The sequence below is a fragment of the Xiphophorus couchianus genome, chromosome 19 (assembly GCF_001444195.1).
Source record: "Xiphophorus couchianus chromosome 19, X_couchianus-1.0, whole genome shotgun sequence".
NCBI lineage: Eukaryota > Metazoa > Chordata > Actinopteri > Cyprinodontiformes > Poeciliidae > Xiphophorus > Xiphophorus couchianus.
In genome coordinates, this window is record NC_040246.1 from 15,413,930 (window position 1) to 15,439,981 (window position 26,052).

General features: G+C 39.0%; 1 protein-coding gene across 3 annotated transcripts in view; it reads right to left on the reverse strand.

Annotated features, from left to right (window-relative positions):
* The window catches only part of esrrb (estrogen-related receptor beta), a 56,178-nt gene that overhangs the window by 18,634 nt on the left and 11,492 nt on the right, over positions 1 to 26,052 (reverse strand). For 2 of the 3 annotated variants that reach the window (XM_028001393.1, XM_028001391.1), the window contains 4 exons: positions 18,547 to 18,956; positions 11,077 to 11,202; positions 1,225 to 1,335; positions 649 to 810 (listed from right to left, as the gene is read on the reverse strand). In XM_028001393.1, the coding sequence (XP_027857194.1) occupies positions 649 to 810; positions 1,225 to 1,335; positions 11,077 to 11,202; positions 18,547 to 18,956 (809 nt within the window). The remainder of the gene's footprint in view (positions 1 to 648; positions 811 to 1,224; positions 1,336 to 11,076; positions 11,203 to 18,546; positions 18,957 to 26,052) is intronic. The other variant, XM_028001392.1, reaches the window with a different exon arrangement.

Genomic DNA, 26,052 nt, shown 5'->3' on the forward strand with positions numbered 1-26,052 from the left:
TCTCCTTCTTCATTCAGTGAAGGGATTTTAGATGCATTAATTCAAGATGTGTTTCTTGCAAAACTTTGCTAAGTGTTCACCTTTTTAGTCCAATAGACACCAGAAGGCTAAGTGGGCTGCTCTCATTATTTTATGACATGCTTACTTTTTTATGCAAAGCAAGTTTATTGGTATAGCACCACTCATCAGATAGTGTATTAAATTTCTTTATAGGAAAATAAAACCATAAAGCTGAGGTATATTAGATTAATAACAACATATATGTTAAAAAAATAATAGCAGCAAAAAAGCATTCCTTAAAAAGAGAAAAGAAAAACACTGAAAAACAAATTGAAAACAAAATTTAACAAATCATCTTCTATAGTTTTCACTGTCATTCTGTGCAATTGGGGGATGATCTCTAATACTGCAATTTTGGAAACAAAGGCAATAGCTTCTGTATAAATAGGAGTGACTCAAGATAAAAGCTTTGAGGAATCCCACATGCTTTGTGATTATAGTTGCCAAATTACAACAGTCTGTCAGATAAGAATAAATTTTTCCAGAGCAAAAGAGAATAAAAATAAAAGAGTTAAATTCAGGGTAAAACATGAGAGAGAGAAAGAAATTAGAAAGAATACGACACAGCAAGAGGGAATGCTTTTCTACCTGGGATGTGTTTGGCCCAGCCAATGATGACCACGAGCTCGCGGTCAGCCAGGTCACACAGCGTGGTGAGAGCCTTGATGTCACTCTCTGGCATGGTCGGGTCAGGCATGGCGTAGATCTTTTCTGGCTCGGCCACCAACAGGTGAGACACTATCTTTGTGACTGAAAATAGAAGAGGGGGGAGTAGGATGTTGACAAAAAGAAGAGGTCAGAGGTTGGAAAAGCTCAAAGGACCACAAAGATGTTCAGTATTGATCATTGTGACAATATGATAAACTCAGAGAAACGGTGGTGCTTCTTTAATTGAATGTTTGTGGGAAATAAAAGAGAAACTGCGACTGAAAATGCATCCTCCAGCATTCAGTTGTATAATAGAGGTCACCTGCTCAGAGACTTAACATAATTCAGCTTTGGCTGGTACAATACATGGCCTACATTTCTGACCAATGATCTCTCAACTGTCCAAACATGGGAGTGACACAAGAGCATCTGGCCTGGCTTTACCTGAAAGCTGACTGGCTGGCTGAGGGGCGACGGAGGAGCGAGTTGATGGGTTAGTGATGGAGTAGTACTCACGAGGCTTTTTAGTAGGAGGGGGGAGTGTCAAGCCCAGGTATGGGTTGTTTTCTGTGTCCAGCCTCCGCTTGTACTTCTGTCTGCCCCCTCGCACACGGTCCAAACGAACCCCTGGGAAAGAGAAAACAGACAGACACCAGATGAAAAGTGTGTATTTTGCTTAGCAGACAAAATTTAAAGAATGTCAAATATATTGTCTTGCAAATGTAGTCCTACTCCCTGAACTGTTTCACATTGTGTCATGTTACAATTACAGACTTCAGTGTATTTTATTGGGATTTTCTATGATAAACAAACACAACTCTACAAACTCTACATGTTTTGACTCTGAGGTTGGTCAGTCCTTTAATAAATTTAACTTGAAAAGTATTTTGAAAATTGGTATTTTTTAAGATAGTAAAGTTTGATCGATCTGTTCATCCCTAACCATCTTTCAAGAAAGTTAAGCATCAGTAGATGTGTCTATGTAGCTGTTTACCCAACTTTCACTGTTCAACCTTATTTTCACATTGCTTAGACAGAGGGTAATATATTTTGTAGAATTTTTTTTTTCTTGAGGATAATTGTAGAATTGAAAGAAACCTATTTATGGTTTTAAATAAGTGTGGTGTTCATTTGTATTCATCCCTTGTGAGTCATGCAAGTCTGTTAGAGTATATCTCCAGCTTTGCAGACCAGGATGCTGACATCTTTACCCATTTTTCATCACAAAGCCACACAGTTGGACTGGATTTGGAGCATCTGTGAAGGACACTGAACATGGCAGTTGACTTTGACTGGTCCCTTTTAACATATGGATATTTTCACCCAGACAGCAGCCATGTGTCAAAGGTTACTGTCCAGCTGAAAGGTGAAACTCCATCTCAAGTCTTTTACCAGCCTCTGACAGGTTTTTTTCAAGGTTCCTTGCACTTTTTTTTTTTGCTTCAACCATCTTGCACAATACTGCCTGGGATATGTGTGATATACAAATATTTTCCATTTCAGAACTTTAGCTACTTTGTCAGTTTTTCACAACAAAATACATTGAAGGTTGTGGATGTAAAGATGGAAACGTTCAAGGGGTATGAATCTGTTTCCTACACCCTGCACACACAGACATTAAGTAGGTCAACAAAATGAAAAAAAATTCAGTAAAACGTTCTGGTTGCTATTTTAAATCAAATATTACACTCCTTAGATCATCTGTATGAAACATAGTTTGTATCTTGCTTGAGCATAAGTAATCAAAAAGGATTGCATGGTGGCATATGTGTGTTGAAATGAATTCCTGAATGAGTACGCGTGAGTGTGTGTCTGTACGGATGTGTCAGAGGCCTTGCTGCCTTCCCATATGTGGCCCATGCCTGGCTGGTCTACTGTGACACAGCTGAGCCCAGAGCAGGTCTAAACATATGAATATTTAATGCAGGGTCAATGATCTCACAGACTGGCCCTCTAATTATTTAGCTTTTGGGGTGAGGCAGGCTGCATACTAATTAGCTGCCAGCTACCTGCCTCTTTGCTCGCATCTGTGAGCTCAGGTGTGCTCTCCTCCACATCCACAAAACAAAAACTGCAAGCCCGAGCTCCGAGCAAAGACGCAGCCACACACATAGTGTAAAAGCTCCCGCTGTCATACCACAGATAGATAACTGGGTATTGCTTTCCCATAAAAGACCCCTATTTCACCCCTCTTTCACTGGAGCAGCACTGGGGCCTTATCACCCCCAGCCACACCTAGGGGGCCAGGTTGCACACTGATACTGTAAATGTCAAGCCAGCCTCATCATAACATAAGTTATTTATTATCTCATTATTTGATAAGAATGTTTCTATTCGGATGTCTTTTCTATTCTATTAATTTTCAACATTGTTAACATATTTCATAGACACCGTTCCTTTTCTTTTGATATCCCTGAGCAGGAATTTGGTTATTTAATGCAATTGTATGCAAGCATTTATATCCTGCAACTTCATACTTGTGTGTCATCTCTACTGTGAAACCTACATTTTAATCCTGTCAAGAGGGAGAATCCTTTCAATCTGTATACATAATGTAACCCCCCTCAAACAAATTTAATATTAGAGGATGGATGGGAAAAGGCTCAATGAAATGCTCGCGGTGGAGGAGGAGTTAATTTGTCAGCTTCTGCGTCCTCTGAGTGAAGAACGCCCGCAGCCAGAGCACTTCCTTGATGATTTCATCACTTTATAACAGGGAGGACGGTGTCAAATCCGGACACTGTGTGGCCACTGCAAATGAGCCTAATAGAATTTACCCATCAGCAAGTGCTCTTGGAGAGGATGAGTTTGGATGTGCCCCATGCACAAACGACTGGAGGTCGCTCAGTGAACGGGAGGGAAGGAGAAAAATCAGATGAGCAGGACGGAAGTGATGGCCTTCATTTAGCAAAAAGGAACTCAAAGGTTTATGCAAAATATCTAGATTTGTACCTCTTCTGTGACATGACCCTCTGCTAATAAATGCAGGTCGGTGGCATTAGAATGTATTACAATGTAATACGTCTTGATAGAGTATTTGCACCTCTGGAAATTCTCCACAGTTTGTAACATTAAAACCACAAACTTCAACATATTTTATTGAATATAATCTTTCAACTGAAAAGTGAACTTCTGCTTCCATCTCTAAAGGCCTCTATAAGTTTTTCTTCTTGTATTCAAGACAGCCATCCTCTCATCGGTTCAGACCAGATTTTCTATCCTGACTGTAGAAAAATATCCCCACAGCACAGCATGATGTTGCCACCACCTCCAGTTACTGGTTGGATACTGTTTTCAGGGTGACAGTGTAATGTTGGTTTTTGTCCTCTCGTTGAGTTGCAGGCTAGTATTTTGGCATCCTGCATGCAGTGCAGGTCTCATTTCACCAGAGCATCTTCTTCTACATGTTTACTGTGTTCTCTACATGGCTTATGAAAAATGAGATTTGTAATGTTCTTTTTTGTTTGTTTTTTTCCTCAACAATGTCTCCCTTCTTTTTACCTTGCTGTAAACACTACATCTGTGGATCACATCACCCTCCTGTCAGTCTTGGTCGGTCTGTAGTTACGTTAATGGACTGAAATGTGCTCAGTGAGATGCGCAAAGCTTTGCATAATTTTTTGGATCTAATGTCTTTTCCATAACTTTCTCCCTGACCCGTCTGCTGTGCTCCTTCCTCTTCGGTCACCCTAAACCTTTCAGCTTTTTTCTGTTAAATATCATGCATCACTTTGATTCAAATTAACGACTATGTGTTACAAGGGGTATGAATACTTTTTCAATGCAGTGTAAGTGTATATTTCATTTTCTTATATCAATTATTTGATTCCCTAGAAACACAAATCTGATTAGGACTGTCTTTCAATTTCCTGACAGTGACAACCTACTAACCTAATTACTCCAATTTCCCAACAGACATCCATCCTTCCCAGTAAGAATAGGGGAAGCCGCCTCCACACACACAGACACACACACACACACACACACACACACACACACACACCCACACGCCCACACACCAAGTAGACATGAAAATTTTCTTTTTTCCCAAAATATAAACAAGTATGCAGGGGCCTTTTTTATTAGAGTCCATTTGTAGTTCAGGTAGTTTTTATTTGAGCCACGGAAACTCCTGTCATTGTCCAACGTGATTTCACCACTTTCTACAGTTTCTTTCAGCTCTCCTGCAGAGATGGGCTCCTGCCAGGTGACTGCGCTTCGGATCTCAGTGTTTCTCTCTGCCAGTTGAGCTGTGCGGCTGTGTCAGCCGGCGATGGAGGGTGGATGGGTGCCTCTTTTAATTACAACAGTCCAGGCCATAATTAACAAATGGTGACAGGAATTAAAGCTCAGCTCTAACCTGTCTCATTTTACTGTCCAGATATTAGCAGAGAGGAAGAACAAGTGATCAGAGGTGTTTTGTTACATTTATATTTATTCCCTTAGAGACTATAGGGTGGATTTTTGAGGGATTTTGAGGAGTCTGACTGTTTGGTCTGTTGTGCTTCCTCCATGGGTAAGCAACAATTGAGGTATAAATGTGCAAAAGTCTTCTTACTGTTTTATGGTTCACTGTACAGTGCAGCGAGAGTCGCAGCGGGTGAGCTCGGGTATCATCTCTTCAAAGAAAGCTGCTTGTGGAGGGGGCTTTTGGCCAAGGCGGCTGGCATTCGCACACGGATTAACGCAAGCCTCGAGGTGGGGGCCGGGGCCAGCTGACCTAGGGCTCTTCTTTCCCTCCAAAAACAATAATAATCCCCCTTCAAGCACACTCCTACAAAAGGGCCTGTCTTCACTCACTTTGTGTGGCAAGCTATGGTACAGGCCCTTATTTTGAGTCCCTCACCTGTTCGGAGCATCTCTCCATTGGGGAAAGTGTCAGGATGTCTGGGATGGTTGGCAATGCCAAGGGGGGCTTAGACAGACCCTATTTTAGCTGGGAAAATCAGAAGGCCACATGGCAAGGCATGGTGAACCTTGCCTTTCAAGGAAGCTGCCACGCTAAACTGCCGTCAGCACTATTTCAAAGGGACCCTGTTGCCAGCTTTGAATGCTTGCAAGTGTGTCACAGCATTTTTAATCAGGAGTGGGGATGAACGAGGGTAGCGGAAAATTGTCACACATTGCCCCCTCCTCATCTGATGACCCCCAGAGGCTGCCATACTGACATCGTCGCCAGATAGTCCATTTGCAGGTTAGCCACAATACCTACCTCAGCTAACGTGGATAATTTCAGAGTAACTGTCATTTAAATTGAAATTCAGTTCTCAAATAAGAGGTAAAACTTTTTTTCTCTTGTCTTACCCTCATTCACCTTTGAATATTATATAACTTTCCAATATAATTAGTGTGACTTTGTTTCCAACTAAGCAACAAGAAATGTCCTGTCTTTCAAGATCACCATCATTGTTCAAAGGATAATCCAAATCATCCCATTGCATTCCCATATTTACACAGAATAAGTCAGTAATTAGAGTCCAGCTGTGTTGTTTAATCTCAGCATGAATCTAAGTGTGTTAGAAAACATTAGTGCATCCAAATATCCTAATAAAAATCTAATGCAACAACACTAGCAGAGCCCTGATCAATTCATTGTCCTGTAATGGCACATAGAGACATCTTTTGCACTCTGCTGAAGCTTTTGATGAAGGGCATTGTACTAGCAGCATTGCTCTTTAGGATGTAAAGAGGGGGCTCTTTACATCCTATTTCCAGTCAGAAATTCTGGAGGAGCTACAGAGGTCTCAGCTCAGATGGGAGAAAAGTGAAAGACTTTTTCTTTCACTTATCTTCCACTTAGGGTCTACCCTTAGAAAACCCCAAAGAATCCATTAAAGTTTGAGATAGTAACATGTCAAAATGTGAAAAAGGTCAAGAGTATTAAGACTTTTCAAAGCATGGCATTTTCCAAGCCATACAACACGTCCACTTGGAGACAATAAAGCAGGCAAGCAGTTTTAGGACTGAAGTGCTTCAGCAATTGTTACATAAGGACAGAGTTTGGTCTGCATGTCGCAGATCCTCCGTGTGTAAGTGAGACAGCGAAAGGAAAAGAAGAGAGCAACTGCCACCAAATGATGTCAATGTAATCTCTCAATACTATCTTGTCTTCTCTCTTGCTCTAAGCTCTGATCTGTTTCCATTGATCAGAGCAAAAAAACCTGTTGCCCCTGACATTTGATTCTTGTATCGATCACTTCCTCCTTTATACAGTCAAAGGAAAGTGCGGCGACTAAACATGGGGTCCAGGCAGGGCTCTTGTAATTCCTGTAATCTTGCTCTTGATCTTTAGCAGACTACTTTCCCCATATTTATCATGCTACACTTTCAGATGATAAACATTTAAAATAGCTTCAGCTACTGTAAATGTAACATGAGAAATATCCTTTATGTTACTGTCTGAAAACTTCTTTGCTATGAATGAATAGTTTGTTAAGATTTATTTAGGTGATATTTTCCATGGTGACACAATGTGACCTTTCTTCAGTAATTAAAGTAAGTGGCATCCTCAGTCACATGAACAGTGGTCATCTCCACATGATGAGTCAGGCTGCGTTGTTGAGCCCATGGCTTCAGAGAGCTTACAGCGGACACAGGCTGTGTGTTTTTCTTTCCCTTCAGTTTCTATTAAAGCCCTAAAATGGATCTTAAGAAAAAGATCTACTGCACCTCTATCCATAAGTCATTAGAAATGTTTTCAATAATACTGGCTGAAAATCAATAAATTATGAGATAACTGCACCGTTAATCTTCAATCACACCCTGACAATAGCTGTGGCTTTGTGATGAGGAAGACTATGCAAAAGAGGAGAGTTGTTCTCATTCTGGTAATATGCTGAATTCACAGAAGACTGCATTAAAACCCAGGGCTTAGTCAGAGCGTGAATATTTGAGTTTTACACTCTTTTTACTTTGACCTGACACTGGTCATTCATTTATAGCCACAGCGACATATTTTTGTAGTCTCTTATTCTCCAGAATGATATATTGGCATAAATTTTTCATCAGATAGTAATGCGATTACTCTGTCTTTCTGGCACTGAGGCTTTATCTGGCCGCATGCAGTCCAGGAGATTCTGTTACTGTGCAGCAGATCCATACGGGCCACAACTCTGGATCCGGCCGCTGACTGAATATATATGCATCTATAAATCCTGCTGTCCAACGGCAGAATAATGGGAGGAAGGAAATAGGGGACTTCTGACTTAAGAGTTTAGCAGATAATTTAAAAGTATAAGTTTTAATCTGGGTGTTGGGTGATACAAGACAACAAGCAATTGTAAAAATAACTAAATAAATAAATTCATAACTTAATACCATTTAGCAAATATCACAAATAATTATCAATTGTAATTGTATGTGCAGGGAGGTAAAATATTTGTCAAATCGTTTTCTACCATATCATGCAATTTTCACTGGGAAAAATAGGCTGAGGTCAATATTTTTGCAACTTTGGCTTGGTAAAATCACATTTATTTAGACATGTGAATAAGTACAATGTTTATTAGTACATAATTCCTGCCTTTGATAAAATAAGAACTATAGACTGAAAGTGCAATATTTTTTAAAATGTGATTTCTTGCTTAACAAAAGTCCAAAAAGATATCGGTATTTTGCATCATTACAACGAATCCAAAGAAAGTTGCTACATCTAATCTCCATGTGCATTGCCCTTATTTGAATAATAAATATTAATTGATAAAATGAAAATGAAGGGAAAATGAATATACATTACATATACATTAATACAATTTTAGAGTAATATAAATAAAGCAAAAGATGTATTTCTGCTTTATTATAATTCATAATAATGTAGAGAAACTGTCAGATGTCATGCTAATGAACATTTACAGTTACAATTAGAAGTTAACCATCACTATGAATGTCATATTACGTTTGGGATTTAATTATGCATTTGAACATTTTTTGCAGAGTGGACTGATGATAAAACACATTCAAATAATTTTAAAAACAAGTTTGAATCTGAAAAGACTTTTCACACATTTTTAAACGTATAAATATACGCCCACTAACATTTGGCTGAAAGAAACCATGCAGTCTTTGTAACCATCAACAAGCTTCTGGCATATTGTTAGCTGGATGCTTCAATTCTTTTATTCTTAATCTCTGAGGTGCATGAAGAACAGGCTTTTAAGGTTAGTCCACAAATTTTCTGACCTGCCAAAGACAATAATATTAACCTGCTTTATCTCTTGTTCTAAGTTTGGCATCACTAAGGTTTATTTTGTACTTCAGGTCCTGCCATATTCTGTTTAGTTCTCTGTGCTCATTATTGTTCTAATGGTTTTGAAATATAAGTTCATTCCTTTTTGTTTATTTTCTTCATTTATTCTTGTGCTCTGTTCCTTTTACACTTTAATTTATTTCCTTAGACTATTGTTAGGCCTTTAACATTTTGGTTTGACGATGCTTTGAGTGTTCGGCTCATTCTGTATTAATTCGTCTCTCTCTGTCTCAGCTTTCTCCCAGCCACAGCTTTACTACATTTCTTCCGATTAGTTCATCTGGTTCAATTGTCCTTCTCCAAACCAGCCTCTGCTCGCTGTGCTCCACCTGCATTCTTTTTGTAAGTTTTAATTATGTTTTATACCAAAGCGCTCAATTTTTGATGACAGATTTCTCTGCATTTAACTTCATTACAACCACAAATCATAAAACCTGCTGAAACATCCAACTGTGTCCTAGTTTAAAGCTGCCTAGCTGTTGATTTTCAGGTGGTGTTTGTTCCATTTCAACAGAGTTTATTCATAAAGCACAAATTCACAGCAGATGCCATCTAAAGACAAACAGATGTAATTTGTATACAAAATATATAGTCAATTCAATAGAACCATGTAAACAGAATAAAATTTAATTAATGCATACAATTCAATTAATATTCTACTTTGGTTCCAGTTTAAACACAAAGCTGTATACATTAATAAAAAGTGTAGCATATAGAACAGGGGATGGTCGACAGCATTGACTCTTATTATTCCATAGACGTTGTGCAAAGTATCAGTACCAATAAGAGCAAAACAAACCCACATCATGCTGCTGTCACTTCCACTCTTGGCAACCCAAACAGCTCAATCTTTCACCTTCAAATTTTAGTCTAGCCTGAAAGTGTTTTTAGAGTAAGGCTCAGTTTTTTTTGGTCAACACCCTGTTCCTTCCTGTTGTTGTAAAACTGACTGGACTGTCATTCCAGTAGTTTACATTTTATTGCCAAATGCTTCAGTCTTGAGGGGTTTCTAGACTTTTCTAGACAGACTGTGTTAATAAGTTTCTTTTATTCTAATGGTAACAACTGTAATCCTATGAAAAATTAGGATACAATGTGGTGTTGCAAAAAGATGGCATCCAAACTAGTTTTGGAAAAAAATAAGTCAGGCTAAAATTTTACTTTGCTTTGGGAAAGATCTAACTAATTTATACTGTTACTTGTATCCACTTATATCCACGGAGAAATATGGACTACATTTAAAAGTTAAACTCTAAGATTTAGTCATAAATTTCCAGTCAGACTTAAGCCAGAAACTTGGTTTCACTGCAGTTTTCCAAGGGATTTTTTTTTTTTACCAAATATTAGTAAGGATGTAAATATTTGAAAATTAATTGAAGTTGTTTCCATTGTCATCTTTCTGCCATGAAAAATGAATGCATCAAACAAATAATTTAAAAATGTTAAATGAATTCAAATGCTAATACTTTCAATCACGATCGACATGAATGTATTTTTACCTCATTCAGAAGTATTATTTTCCCTTCCAACAAAGCAGTGAGAATGAATAAAGCAGTCAGGCAGGTGAGGGTGTGTAATGCGATGAAAGCAGAGAGGTTCCTCCCCTAAAATAGCAGCCAAGGCTGAAGGTCTCAGGAGGGTTCGGCTAGTGGTGATATTTAGTGGGAGAGAAACCGTGGCCAGACAAATCCATCTGGAGCATGTTTAATTGTCACTGAATTCCCCGGTGGCATGACTTAAAAAAAAATCCACAGGAAGAGAGCTGAGATGTTCGGAAAACATTTAATGGATCAATATGCAGGGGAGAGCTGAGACTGTGGCGAGCGTGTGCTGAGGGACCCGGCGTGAGCCTTTCCAAGTGGAATACTGTTACATTTCTGTTACTCAGACGGCAGGAGCAACCTATTCAGCATATTTCTGTCCCCAGCTCAACTGCACATTATTTACTGCTGTGTAGGTAGAGGCAGGACAAAGGGCTGTGTTGTGGAGAACAAGAGAAACTCAGTGGGCTGATTGCTACAGCAATCAGGGACGTAACAAAGCAATTATCCTGAATGTGAGGGGTGCGATGTTAAGAGATGTTTTGAATAGATGTGTGTAAAATTAATAAAAAATGTTCTTACTCTTCTTACCTTCTTTGAGCATCCCCACTTTGAGGCATTTCATGAAGCGACAAGCCTGACATGATTTGCGTCGCCGTTTTGTGATCTCACATTCGTTTGTGGCAGGACAGCTGTATTCTATGTTACCTGGAAAGCATAAAAAGGAGCAAGTTAGTATTAAAACATTATCAAATGTGGCTACATTATCAAATGTGGTAAAATATTACATCACATATATTTTACGTGATGTAAAATATATATTTAAAATAATACAATTAATTTATAGTGGTTGCCAATAATGAAACTATTGACGTCATATCTGAATAGTTACTGGTATCAAAAGTTTGCAAAAACTTTAAAAAGTTCAAATAAGCTATTTTAAAAAAAATTAATCATAATTGTATGCTTAAAACTCCTCTTATTGAGATGCCTGAGAAATTGCCAGAGCAACGAGAGTTTTCTTCAGCTGTATGAACCGCAGCTCAGTGCTTCTCCTCCCCCACATTTTGTAATACACTGTAATAAATTTACCAAAAAAAGCTACAACTAAAGATGTGGAAAGTAAAGTTTCTGATCTTACCATGTGTGCTGGCCTACTGGAAAATGCATTGAGCAAGTCTAAACATGTGGACATGTATCATATTTGATGGTGCATTAAGTCCTACAATGTCCACGAAGAATGTGTTTTGCTGTTCATGTGTTTCTGGTTTGAATAATGTGTGTGAATTTGAAGGGTGTAGAATTCAGAGTATTAAACTCGATCAGTAGAGGGTAACTTACTATTTTGTTGCAATTTCCATATTGAAGGATATAATGTTTCAATGTTTTAGCAATGCCCTCAAATGGTCAGATAAGGATTAGCCCAATTAATCAGAAAGTAGGTCATGCCATTAGTTTCACTTTTGGTTTTAAGTTTTAAGCATCAAGCATTCTGAGGTGAGGGGATCAGGGAAGCTATTGCACTTACATGAGATCATGTAATGTTAGGATTGAGGAGTTACTGCAATACTTCAGTAGCAGTAGTGCACATGTGTGGCATAGATAACATGTGACAGAAAGGAGCACCAGCTGTAAAGGGTGACACGTATGAGAATGACGTGACGTTTGTGTATTTTTGATATTTTCAAGTGAGAATCTGTGAAGGTAGACATACTGTATTTTATGTTGCATTGAGTTTCCATAAAAGTTAAGGCTAATAGCTAGTCAGACTGAGCCCTGGTTTGAAATGGGAAGTCATTAGGCTAATAAAACAGTGAAAATGTAGACATTTAATACTCACTATTAAAGTGTTGTACAGGTTGATTCTGAGTCTATTTAAATTTCTTCAATTAGCAAAAATGTTTTGTCTGTTAGATAAGTTTACGACCCAAAGAATTATTCACCTTTCTATAAACTGATTGCGATTCAACATCAGACAACTACAGTAAAGGAAACTATTACTGACAGGAGTCTGGCTACCTAAGCCAATAGCCTGATTAAACCACCAGCTTCTTGTTGTTGTGTTACTCTGTATGGAGCAGAGAGACACAAATATTTTAAATTCTCCACTAATTATTTGAAAAATATGTTTAAATTTAGTAGTTCTTTAATCTGTATATGTGGAGAAGACCAAGTATGTAGCTCAAAACACTAATAAACAAATACAGAAAAATTTATAACATTTTTGTTCATTTGGCAGCAGTAGGAAAAGTTGATTTAATGTTTTAAAGAAAGGTATTTTGATCAGGTACTATCGTTTTGTTGTAGATTTTTGTCTAATAGTCTATAACTAGTATTTTTACTCAAGATTATCATTAGGGGATATCATATCACCTCCTACCTAGTGGCCAGGCAGCTCAGGTGGTTTTGTTTTTTAGTGAGTACCTTCCAGGACTGACGACCAAAGGACAAGGAGAGGAGGAGCTAAAGCGCATGGGTAGGGAGAGGGGTAAAACTACAATGGTCCTTAAGGACCGTTCAGTAGATGCTGCCCCGGTTCTACACTAAATTGGCCTCATTAATTCTGTACATGTCCCCTCCAGGTCCCAGCGTGGGTCATACTCCCCCCCTCCCCCTTGTGCTCACATAGGCTCTGCTTCTGCCTCAATAGCAGGCTAGAGAGCCAGACACACTGCCCCTGACCACTTTACATAATACTCCTGCAGACCCAAACCTGTTGTTACCACTGTTGCTATTGTTGACTATTTACATAGTGTGCAGCCAAGAGTCCTTATGCATTATTCAGTTGCAGCATCTTGAGAAAGAGTTTCATTGCTCCACAATAAAAGAGCCTGCCCTGCTCTAGCATTAGTAACAGAAAGGGCAGGATATGTAAGGCAGTGACTCCATCTCTGTGCGTCTCCCTACATTTTATTGTATTCTGGGGCTTTCAATAGTGGGTTTCAGTGTAATAGTTGCTTCAAGAATAGGAATTTGAATCATTTTCTTGTCCTAAGTGGTCTTTTAAGCTTTAAAGCTTCTGACATTGACATTTTTATAAACTTTACTTTTGTAATTTTTAAACTGGAGTTGTACTTTGATTCTCAAACACATTGATAGATGATAGATATTGGGACTGCATCCCAATATCTATCAGCTCCTCTGACCCTTACTCTACATTTCTGTAAGGAAATTGTGTAATATTCCACCAGCGTTCCTCCGCTAGCCCTTCAACACCCTTTGACAACTTATGCAATTATGTTAACATTATTGGACAGATCAGGAGGAGGGTCCCAGGATGTTACAAATAATTAGAAATTCCTCTTTTTATCTGGGTTAGAAATCATTATGCTAATTCCCATCATCTCTTTGGGGTTGGGGTAAATAAAGGTGTGAGAGAGGCGGCTGATGAGCTCTGATTGCATTTCCTCAGTCTGTTTTTCTCTGTTGTCATAGCAGAACACACCATAATAATCCACTTCATTTCCCACAAGGCGGGAGGAGACAATCAGTGCCGTCCTGGAGGGACTTCATACTTTGGTCTTTTGTGATTCTTCTTATACACTATCCAATCAGTACATTTCAAGTTAATAAAATAATTTGTTTTAATTTATATTAAAACAAACACATCCATGTGTCTTAGGTCAGTTTTATTGGCCAAACACAATGTAAGGGTGTTTATTTTCACACCTAGTGGCCAAGCAAGGCCTTTTTAATGCCACAGAAACAAAAACAAACACGCTGCTGTGTCCACCTGTCCTGTTGAGCTTCTTTCTCATCTGATGTTCTGCTCAGAGGGGGATTCAGATCTCTCACTGCAGAGTGAAGAGTGGATTAACTAATTCTTTGCGTCTGTGTTTGATTTATTTTTAGAGCACAGAGTGTTTGGGTATCACTACACAAACTGTCTCAGTGAAGTCATAACATAACCTAAAATAACCTTCAACTTACCTAGCCCTAAATTTGTTGTGCATATACACATAACATGAGTGTAAGGAACTGAACTGATTCAATACATCCAATGTTAAATTTATAGGTTTGTAGTGGAGAAAAAACAATTAATGGTGTTTATATTTTTAACTTGACATGATAAAGCCAAATAAAGCATATAGCTTTCTGCAGCACATTGCTAATTATTTTCACTTGTTTTAACCCTTTCACTGTTAAATCTAATAAATATTTCAAGTAAACAATTTGACTCGTCTGAGTCCATGTCTAGGTAACAAACAGAACATGTTAATGAATTGACAGTTTTTCACTATTTTAAAATAGATTAAATATGTTTGGCATCTTCTTGCAAGTCCTTGCTTTTGAATTAAGGTTGCCACATTTAAGAAGTGAAAACAAGGGACACCCATCACAGCTTCCCAGGGCTATGACCGCCACTGCCCAGTGGTGGTCTACTTAAGTAGAAGTAAAAAGTAACTTCTATTAAGCTTTAATTAAGTAAAAGTAAAAAAGTGAACAACAGAAAAATAAAAAAAAGCCTTTTATTAATCCTCCATCCTGTTCAACCAGGGATGACTATCTTCCCAATCACTTCTATATTTTTTCAAGTGTTTTCGCTTCTGAGGACTTCGTGGAGTATCAGGTGGACACTTAAAAACAACACGGTTGTTGAAATAAGCACAGGTGTGTGGTGTTTGTCTGTAGGCAACCGCACAACTTTTATTTTATTTTAAATGAAAGATATTCACAGATATTTCCAGGAAAAGGGTGAAGATAACAGGAAGGAAAGTTTCCCCTCCACAAATGAAGCTCGCTGAGATGAAGCATTAACCCAAAAGGTCATGCCCAGGTTTATCTGTTTTCACAGAGGTTATAGTTTAGTTACCAATAACATTACAGGGTTAAGGCGGGAGAACAAAAAGATTTCCCTCCTTTTTTCTCTCTTGATAAGTATCTGTCTCAATCTATTTTATGGCTTTTCAGGACCCATGCCAGGGCACAGAGGGGGAAAGTCAGGTCTTGTAAGTAAATTACAGTAAAATGGCAGGTATTTCTCATCAAAATCTAAACTGACTTTTACAGGCTTACTGTCAAGGTCTATTACTTCACATAAAAGAAGGCCACCGAGTTCAGTTGGTTTTCAAGCAATTTTACACTTGGGTTCAAAATGGGAAGAAAACACGTTTCAATAAGGCATTTATGTTTTTGATTGGTGGAGCACGTGAGACGGGGAGATGGGGGGCAATAAGTGGAGCAATGAGAACAGAGATATTTCTGGGATGGATGGAGATAAAGGTTGACATTAATTTGGGCCTGGCCTTGAGTAATGCAACTATCCCTACGTATAAGTTCAAGGGGCCTTTCACTATATGAATAGGTGACAGAAGATGGATTTGCCACCGGCTGTTGTTGAAAGAAAGGGGCAACAGCTGAAGACGTAGCCAGGAAGAGAGGGATGGGAGAGAATAAGAGCATAAGTCTGGCAAATAATTCAAAATATAACTGCGATAGCCACTAAAAAATTTTAATTTGCTAAGAGGTATATCACAAGGTGAGCACAAGGTGATGGAGAAGCTGTCATGTACATGCTTAACATTAACTTATCATGTTTGCCCCGAGTCTTATCGAAGAAATGTGATAAAGGCCCGCGAAAGGCAGCTCCTTTGTTTTCCTCTCATTAGGAGTGGGCCGTCTCACACTCCACCCTTGACTGCCTCGTTATTCCTTTAATTAATCAGTTCTCATCAACAGCACCCTCTCTTTCTTTCAAGGGCTCTACAAAGTGTGTTTTACTCCCTCTGTTTTTCCTCCAGCAATCCTGTGTGTGTTTCTTTTATCATTTCAGAAGGCTTTCACCCTCCTGCCCCCCCAAAAAAGTCTCTCCATCCTCCTGCCTCCTCTGCTCGGGACCCCTGTCTGATTATTATGCCATTAAGCCTCCCCTCCTCTCCTCTGAAGGAGCAGCAGGGTCCCTCTCCAATCTAAAGAAGTCTTGGGTTTTTTTCCCCCTCCTTTTGCTGAAATTACCCGGCGACGCGTGCCTGAGTTTCTAATTGGCATGCCCATCCCTGGAGACAGCCCCCTCCCTTCCTCCTAATGAAAAGCCTCGGCCTTAATTACACTTTCCAAACGCTGATTGTTATTGACAAAACTCCTGTGGCTCGGACAAACGACGGCAGATTAGCTCCATTACAGGCAGCCCTCCAAGAAGAGAAAGAGGGATTTCAAATCGACAATGCAAAGTGAGGGAGAAAAAAAAAGATGAGCGTTCCATTTTTTTTCTCCTCCTTGTACCTTGCTCTTAATTGTTTGGACCATTGCTCCACTTAAGACGTCTCTTTCTTTCCCCAATGCATCGTTTCTGTTCAATTGTGTTGCTGTCAGTATACTTTTACTGAGGGGACAAAAGCTCAGTTATGCTACTTGAGAGAAAATGTTCATCTTTTGTCAACAGACAGGATTGCTGATGGCAGCATGAGTAAACAGGAGGATTTGGCCTAATGCTTTTGTTTGCCTGCAAAAGGTACATAGACTGTCTAAAGCTGATAGGGCTGCAAGGTCCAAAATCAACACCTAGCATCAAGACAGACAGACCTGCTCTCTGTGTAATTCCTGCAATCATTTGCTGATAAAAATTTACAGAGGAAAATGGACGGAAGGCATAACAGGAATCTCGATTTGGCTCATCTACCTTTTCTATTTGATTTTGCCATTGCATGTATTTCTCTACTAAGCCAACAGAGCTTAGTCCTGACCTGAGCAGCTGTGCCTGTTGTGCAGATTTTTTTTCCAGGCTCAACAATATCTTTCTCCTCCTGATTAATCTGGAGCAGAGCACACAGTTTCACAGTTGGGGGTCTTTCATTGCCTCTCTAATGAGAAGCTGCAATACATTGTGTCTTGCAGATAACCAAATCACTCCCTATGCAGAAATACATACACAAGCAGGACAGGAAAAATAAAATATGTTTTTTGAGTCTCCTCTCTTTTGCGTTTGGGTAAATATAAATCTGACCTCTGTGGGATAAGTCCACTGATCATGACAGACGATGCCAGCATAATCTCTCTATGTCAAAGATACCCCTGTTTCTGTTTTATAACAACTACGGTTACTGATCGTTTGTTCCACGTCATTTTGTTCTTTTGCTGTTTCTGTCATTTTGTACCTAACTTTGTGGGTCATCGCTTGTCATTCCTGCTTTGATAGGTGATGATTTAAAGTAATTTTCTATGAACTACTGGTAGTCTCGTGAATAATAATGTCATTATGTGACTCCGATAAATATTAGCAACCACTGAGATCCTGGATTTTAGTTTGATCAGGTGTCACAACTTTTAAGTTTGGTACTTACATAGTCATAAAATGTTCAAATTTCATTTAATTGAAATTACTGTCATTCCATTTTTTATTGATTGTTGTTCTAATCCTCTTTTTTACCCCTAGATTCTCATGGCACGTGACAGATTGTGACCCGTAGTCAAACCACGACAAGTCCAAGCAACATCATGTCGCAATATATTGCTTACTGGAGATGCATCGCTACATTTCCTCACAGTAGACTTTGGCATACTATAGAAAAAAATTTTAATCAGTTGTCAGTGTGAATTAAAAAAATGTTTCCTTTGTACACACAAAAATTCCCTGGCCACATTTCTCTAATTTATGCCTTAAAAATCTGGATATGAAATGACCAAAACTACAAAAGCGAGTGAAAACTTGTTCCATAACTATTCATATTTCAAGTCCTTATATGCTGATCAGAACCACATATCTCAAATAATTCATCAAAATCCCTAAAGAAATCAACTGGTTTGAAATGTTAAGTGCATGGATACAAACTGAAAATGAACTGAGAAAATAAGTTAAGGGCAAACTGACTTAAAACCTAACAGAAAGACAAGTTTACATTGCATCATAATTAAAATAGTAGTAGTTAAAATATTTTAGGTTGATAATATGTAAAAATATATATTCTCCAGTAGTGGTATTAAATGAATCTCTTTCCTTGAGTATGTTTCAGTGTTGCTCTGCAACCAGAGGTTTCATGTATGTCAGGGTGTTTTTGTGTCTGTTGACGTGGCAACATGAGATGAAATAGCGGTAGGGGAGAGTAGGGGAAATACCTTGTATTGTCCTTTTAAAAAAGGCTTTGCAGGCCTCACAAGAAGCTACCCCATAGTGATACCCCGAGGCTATATCTCCACAGACCAGGCAGAGCCTCTTGGGGAGGGAGTTTAACATGTATTCGCACTTTATGGACGAGTCCTCCATGATGGTGCTGGAGCAATCGTCGTAGCGCTTGCGGCAGGAGCCGGCGCCGAGTCCACCGGGGGTGAACATGGGTGGAGAGTCCAGGCCGTTAGAGTGGCTGTTCATGGTACTGACATAGCCGCCGCTGGCGTCCGAATTTCCGCTGGGACTGTGGTGGCTGACCGTGTCGATGACCGAGGAGGGGCTGGATGGCTCTGTCTTGATGTAGGACCCACAGCTAGACGGTAGATGCCGTTCATCAGCGGCCATTCTATTCAGCAGCCTTTATAAGAGGTGAGGGGGAGGCAGTAGGAGAAGGATTGATGTGGGGAAAATAAAGAAAAAGAGGGAGACAGATGATTAGCAAAAATACATTTAAATTAGGAGTACAGTAGAGCTTATCAACAATTAAACAAGTAACTTTTCTAGTTAATCGATCTGAAATACAACTTACAAAAATTCTTACAATAACTAACATTTGTTTAAGGATTATTGCACAATATAACAATGATCTAGTGACCAGAATAAGCTCATTTTCAGTGACCAAACTGAAAATAAGCTTATTCTGCATGAGTTCCATACACAAAGATGAATAATTTTCCAGTCAATAAAAACACCATAACTAAGCGCTAACAGGCCACAGTAGCATCAATACTTTTTTGGTGTTACTGCTCACATGGGACTGAAACTCAACTTTCAGTTTCAGAGAATTGTGTAGAAATGTAACGAGGAAGCACAAAGATATAATAAAGATATAATAATTTTAAAAACTGTGCTTCTTATTCTTAGGCCGGAAGGTAGCAAAGCTTTTAAGAAATAACAGGAAGCCTGTATGAAGTACAACAAAGCTGCCTTCTTTTATTCTTTTTAGCTTAAAAAGTCTGTCAAGCCAGTGAACACGTTACACCATACTTAATCACTAACAGATCACACTTACAACACTCTTTGGTGTGGAAACTGTTACTGTGGGAAGTTGAGATCAGAGGAAGTACAGAAATGTAAAAAACTATAAAAATGAAACTGTACTTTCTATATGTTGAGACAAGCTTGCCATTCATGCAGACTGCTAGAAAGCAAGCTAGAGAAAGTATTCAGCAGATAAGAGGAAGGCTGAACAAATTGTATAAAGTTCATCTGTTATCCTTGCCTAGCTTTGAACTTCTCTCTTTTACAGAGTATGCTGGATTTAAAAACGTTTGCAGTGTTTTGGAAATCTGAGTAAACATAAGTTATGTTTTTTGGACATACGTTTACTGTTAGTAACGCTAACTGTGCTAATCACCAATATAACACAATAAAGAGAGTTTTATATGTCAACTCTCTGACCATTTAACAGTGACTGCTCTCTAACACAGACTGTGTGACATTGCCTTTGTTCCTAATATAAATAATTAATAATCATTCACAGCAGGAAGGCTAAGCATTTCGGGAGATTTTCATGGGGAAATCAGTCAAAGCCAGCTTCAGTAGGTTAAAGCTTTACAAAATCCACCAATTGCTTCATCTTTAATAAATATGACTTTAGTTTTTGTAATCTTTTGTTCTCTTAGTCACTGTGTCCTCACATTCATTTAAACCAGCAAACCAGGATCCTAAGTGCTTCATTAGCCACACGCTATGGCAGCTGTTAAAGTCCTTCAGAGAACAAACACACACAACTGCAACACAAACGTCGACACACGTTCTCTACACAATGCAAACACACAGACTGACGGGGAGGAAAGGGAAAACGAACAAGAGGCAGAGGGAAAGAAATCAAGAGTGCTCAAATAACCGAACACACACCCGTGCACGCACATACACAAACTGGACATATCAAGATGGGGGCATCTCTATAGTTTAGAGAGCACAGCGGACCTTCGCTTGTCTCCTTGAGTCAGCAGTCAACCAAAAGGAAACATGATGGCAAGATATTGACTTTTTCACTGTCTGCCTTATAACTGTATTTTGGAGTACATGTAATCTAATGCTGTAATGTGTGCAGACTAAAGTGCAGCCTTTTGGCGGTGGCCACAAAATGCACTCTGAGGCTTTCCATGCCTATATAAATGTATTTCAGTCCTGCTCTATAACCTTTAACTTGAAATTGCACTGAGTGAATGGTGGCAGTGGGAGAGGGAGCGTCGGTGCGGGGTGTCCGCACATATTTTCTTTAGAGTGAGCTGAAGGGGTGAACAAGGAGGGGAAATGAATTACTCAATGTATCGGGGATGCTGTGTAGACACAGTAACCTCTTAGGGTTATGGTGAGGTCACTCTCTAACATGTATGCACACTCTTTGCATTAGGCACCATGGGAAGGGTAAAAGGTTGCTTACACTTGCCTGCATTAGCAAAATTGAGCCTTGCACAGCTTATGCAAATGCAGATTGAGGGGTTCAGAAAGAGTGGCAGCCCAAGTTGTGCTTTACTCCCATTAGCATATTGCCATCTAATGGTAATATTTAAATGTTTAACAAGTCAGTTTATCATTTGAACTAGGAGGGGTTGGTGTTTTCAACTGGGCTCCGAGTGTCTGATTGGACGACAGAGACATGTCTGAAAGCTCCAAAGAACAAACAGGAGATGAGACACCAAAATTGCGGTATTGGTTGGCCGAACATCTTCTTGCTCTCTCAGGCTGATTTAATTGTAAGATGGGTGACAGAGGAGTTCAGGCCCAAGGGGGTCACTGGGTCAACCTTATTTTCTCACCCCGGCTTCCCGGGCCCGTGGAGATGGGGGTCAGCGTGTCAAATTAAATCTCTTTCTTGGGTTTCCCCTCCCCTGCTGTCATGTATATTCATCGGAGCTCTGGGTGCCCACCACTTCTGGAAATTCACAAAAAGGTTAACTGCTAAAATAAATAATAAAAAATGTCCCCTGTTAAATCTGTTGACCTTGTGGTTATAAGCCCTTCTGTCTGAGCAGTCTTGAAATTCTTCTTCCATTAAAATGCCTTCACTGTATAAAAATGAACAGACATGCTTTTTCGTTTTAGAGAAATTAAATTCAATTTAGTGGAGATGCACCAAGAAATCTGCGGGCAACTAAAATCAGACGATTTTACGCCTGACCAGTGATTGATGCTAAAAATCTGACCTTTTTTCCAATCTGTGAACGCATGTGGTCATACCAAGCAGTAAGAGATCATTCTGACTGATTATTGTTTGTTTCAAAAGTTACTACCGAAGGAAGAATATATTTTCAGTATGATGAGTTATCTACAATGAAGACAGAAGAAAGGAAGTGAATTTTCCACAGAGGCATGTCAGCTGTTCAGTTTATGACTTAAGCTTCAGCAGGAAGCTTAACTTATCACAACACAGTTTCTCAGTTTTCATCTTTCGGAATTATTTCTAACATTTTGTCAAAATTTGTAAACTCTCACAATTAAGAAATGGCTTTACTAATTCTAGACGTGATGAAAAGTTTCCACTGCTAATCATGTTAAGTGATCTAATTGCTCATTTTTGACACGGAGGACACTTTGAAATGTAATTTCCAAATGTTTTGCCTTAGATTTGAATACATTAGTAAAACCTGCTTTTACAGCAGAGCATTTAAATGCCAACTGCTCTCTCTGACACATTGTGTGACAACAACGCTTATGGATGTGGCACAACAGAAGAGTGACTTCAGGCTCCTGTAATAGTTACATAAAATGATTTAATGATTTGGCATTCTAACAAATACTAGCAGATGAATTCTTTTTCTTTCAAATAGGTACAACTGTTACTTATTTTTACTGGTCCTTCCACTAAAACTAATCTTAGGATGCATTTTATACATTTTCAGGTGTGCTAAATAATAAAGAATTATAAAGTTGTGTAGTTGATGTTTTTATGCTTTTAACCAAAAAGTTGACTAAAATGTTTTGTTAATAATAATCCTGGACAGAAATTGTCTAAATTCAGAATCAGCAGGTCAAATCTTTCCAAACTGATGCATCGCTGCCTCTCTACTGCAGTTTTTGGTTGCTCTAATTCATAATTTACTCTCTAGCGTTACTGCAGTCACAAATATTGTTAATCCCTTAGATCTCATTCTAAAATGGGCCTTGCTGCTCTTGATAATGAATGCAGATTACATCCCTATAAATTAACATGCACCTATGTGTTCATCTGCTTTATGTTCTATGTCTCAGATGGATATGTGCACCTGCACGACAGGCCACCTGCACTCGGCTTATTAAAGGCAATATATTAAAACGCAGAAGCACAAGATGGCTCCATCTAGCTTTTATTTCACAAATTCAGAGTGAGCTTAACCTCGGTTCAAAGGCCATCCTCAGGGTGACACTTAGCATAATTGCATAAGTGTCTTAACTGTTTCCCCTCCAGCTCAACGTGGTCATTTATAATAAATGTGCAGACTGGAAACCCCTTAACTCATTCTGGTATGACACATTACCACCACCGCTATATGCTTATGTTTTTAACAAGCTCGCTTATATTGATTAATGATGCTGAGCGAATACTAACCACTTAAACCTGCTGTATTAATCAAATAGTCTAAAATATTTCTATAAATATTTCTAATCTCCAGCAGGACAGGACCAATTTAAATCTATAAATACAATTGTAAGCGGAAAATGAATTATGAGCATTAAATTATTTGACAGCAGCAATAGTCCTGATAAATAATTCATTATGTGGGGGCAGGTAGTAATTAGCTCATGTGGTGCACAGACAGAACAGACAGGAAAGGGTTTGCTGAACTATCTGAGACTTGATGCTGTAAAATCTATAGTTCTTTCTTCCTTCCTCGAGCTAAGAGCCTTTTCAGATTTTGCTGCCTGGCTGCCCAAAGGAACGGCTCTCTTCTAAGACACAGTATCTCCCCTCTGTCTTTTCCTTTCTCTGTTCCTCCTCCTTTTGTTCCCTTTGTACCGATCAAAATTCATGCTGAGTAGAAGGTTATGGGCCCTGTAAACGCACAGTGCGCAGTTTGGTTTTAATCTGATTCCACCTGGCCCTCCTAACAGCATTTCAGATCCCTAATATCATTCCGCCGGTGCGACTGCGGCCGGGATTAGCTGGACTAACGATCTGGCAGCTCGTACTACACTTGCAGCTCCTCAGCTTCCAGGAGGAGAACTGTGGAGCTCTCTCCTTCTTTCTCACCTGAGAATGAAATTCAAAACATTGGCATGAACACGATTTGTTACAGTCAATTTGAAAGTATTCCCGCAGAGAGGAGGACACTGAAATAGTTCTTTCACCTTGTTTTATGTTTGACCAACCAAAACTGTGTCCGAGATCCAGCTGGAACAGTGAAGAAATTCTTGTTACATGTCCCAAAAACATCTTTTCACACTTGTGTGTGTCACATTCCTGCTACCTGACCAGACTGTGTAAGTGCGGGGGGAATTATATGGTGGGGGTTGACATCAGCAAGCAGGGCGATGGTGATATCAGATGCCCCAACTGGGGGCAAATCTGTCTTGAGGGCCTCAAGCGATGTGGCCTGATAAGCCATTGGCCCCAGAGTCAGCGCTGGTAGGACGAACTCAATTAGCTCCTGACAGAGCTCCCCACCACAGACAGACACACAAGCAGCTGCCAGGCTGACCTCTCCTCCAGGGGCCAGCGGTACCTTTTAGCGCTCCAACACGCACAGGAGGGGAGTCAATTCTGGGACGGACGAGACCAAAAATCTTCACAACCTCAGAATAGGAAAAGAAAATGCACTGATCAAGCTTTCCCTGGCCGATATAAACTTCCCAATTTCTTCGAGATGTGAACTGTGGACTGTGTTTTTTTTTCTAATCTAAGGACTATAGAGAGAAAATATGCAGGAGTAATTACAAAATTATTTTTTATAGACTGATTTTTATTAAATTGAAGCAGAAGTTGGCTGATACATTTGCAGAAAATGATAGGGGCTCTTACTTCGGTGGCTAGAATAAAAAGCTGGCCAAAAGCTGCAGATTTAAAGTATTTAATCCACCTGTCACCAATCAGAAGTGATTCAGAGTTCAACTTTTTTTATTATTATTATGATTTTTAATAGACTCAAAAATGCTATTGGGTGATATATTTATTAACTGTAAATTGTGTGAGTTGTTGGTTTTAATTTATCAAACAAAAAGGAAAAAACTATTTTTTTCAGCATTTGACCTGGTAAACACCAATCAAAGAAAATTTGTCAGATTCTGAGCTTGGAATAAATATATACATTTAGAGATGGTGCATACCATCTTTGGGTGCTTGCGTTGTGTTCTAACACAAGAGCCAGCAGTTTTGTTATGGACCCGTTTGATGTTTAAAAGCGTGCAATTCTCCAAAAATATGCTGTCTGGATTTTGCTTCTCTGATTTCAAGTTGCAGACCATCAGGGGAATACGAGGCTGAATTACTCCTGGGACAGTGAGCATGAACGTGTGTTCAAATGCATGTTTCTGCTAAATACAGAATATAAAAAATGTAAATATTGGGGGAGGAGAGTTGGTTTGATGGCTGTGGTTAGGTTGGAGGCAAACCCGGCACTCCAGAGGGACCAATCCAATCTATGACGGAGAGGCCTCTAATTTTGGAGTTTCTCATTCATTAGTCCTGCTCTGGCAGAGAGAGATGACTGAGGGGAGGAGGAGGAAGGAGAGGTGGACCTGAAAGAGAGGAGGGCCCTCTTTATTAACAGATATGCCAGACACTCAGGAGAAGCTGACAGAGATTTATGATGTCCAGATCCATAGAGGCAAACAAAAGGAAAGATAAAAAAAACTGGAATCGGGAAGAGCGGGAAGACAAAGTAAGAAAGGAGAAAACATGATGAAAAGTTCAGATGCACCGATCAGTCGGACGGAGATTGAAACATATGATTACCCCTGATTAAATTTAAATTTCTCTTTTTCATTAAATGCATCAAAACTTAAAACACCTAGGATTTAAAGCTAAAAGACACTTGAATGCACATTTCCCACAATGAATATGTGGATTACTTAGATATCTGCCAACCTTTCTTAGAAAAAACTGATTCACGATCTGAACTACAAATCAGATGTAGTTGAAGTCTTTCCTACTTAATTCCAAAGACTTTAGGAATTAAAGTCTTAGGAATTCCTAAATTCTTAGGAATTCCTAAGACTTTAGGAATTCCTAAGAATTTAGGACTTTAGGAATTAAAGTCTTAATTAAGATAAAAGTCTTATTTTATCTTATTTTTAAGATAAAATAAGAAAATCTTTTCTTATTTTATTTATTTTTTTGCACATTTTTGAGCTTGGAGTGGATGTGAGGTGACACGGACTGAAGGAGGAAACTAATTGCACCTTAACTCTTATTAATGTTTTTTTTGTTAGTTTTTTTTTTTTTGCTGGTTTGTGTGTTTTCATTATTGTGTGTGGAAGCCTTAACTGGGCTTTTTTGTTCCTTGTGTTTGTACCTGATTTTAAAATCA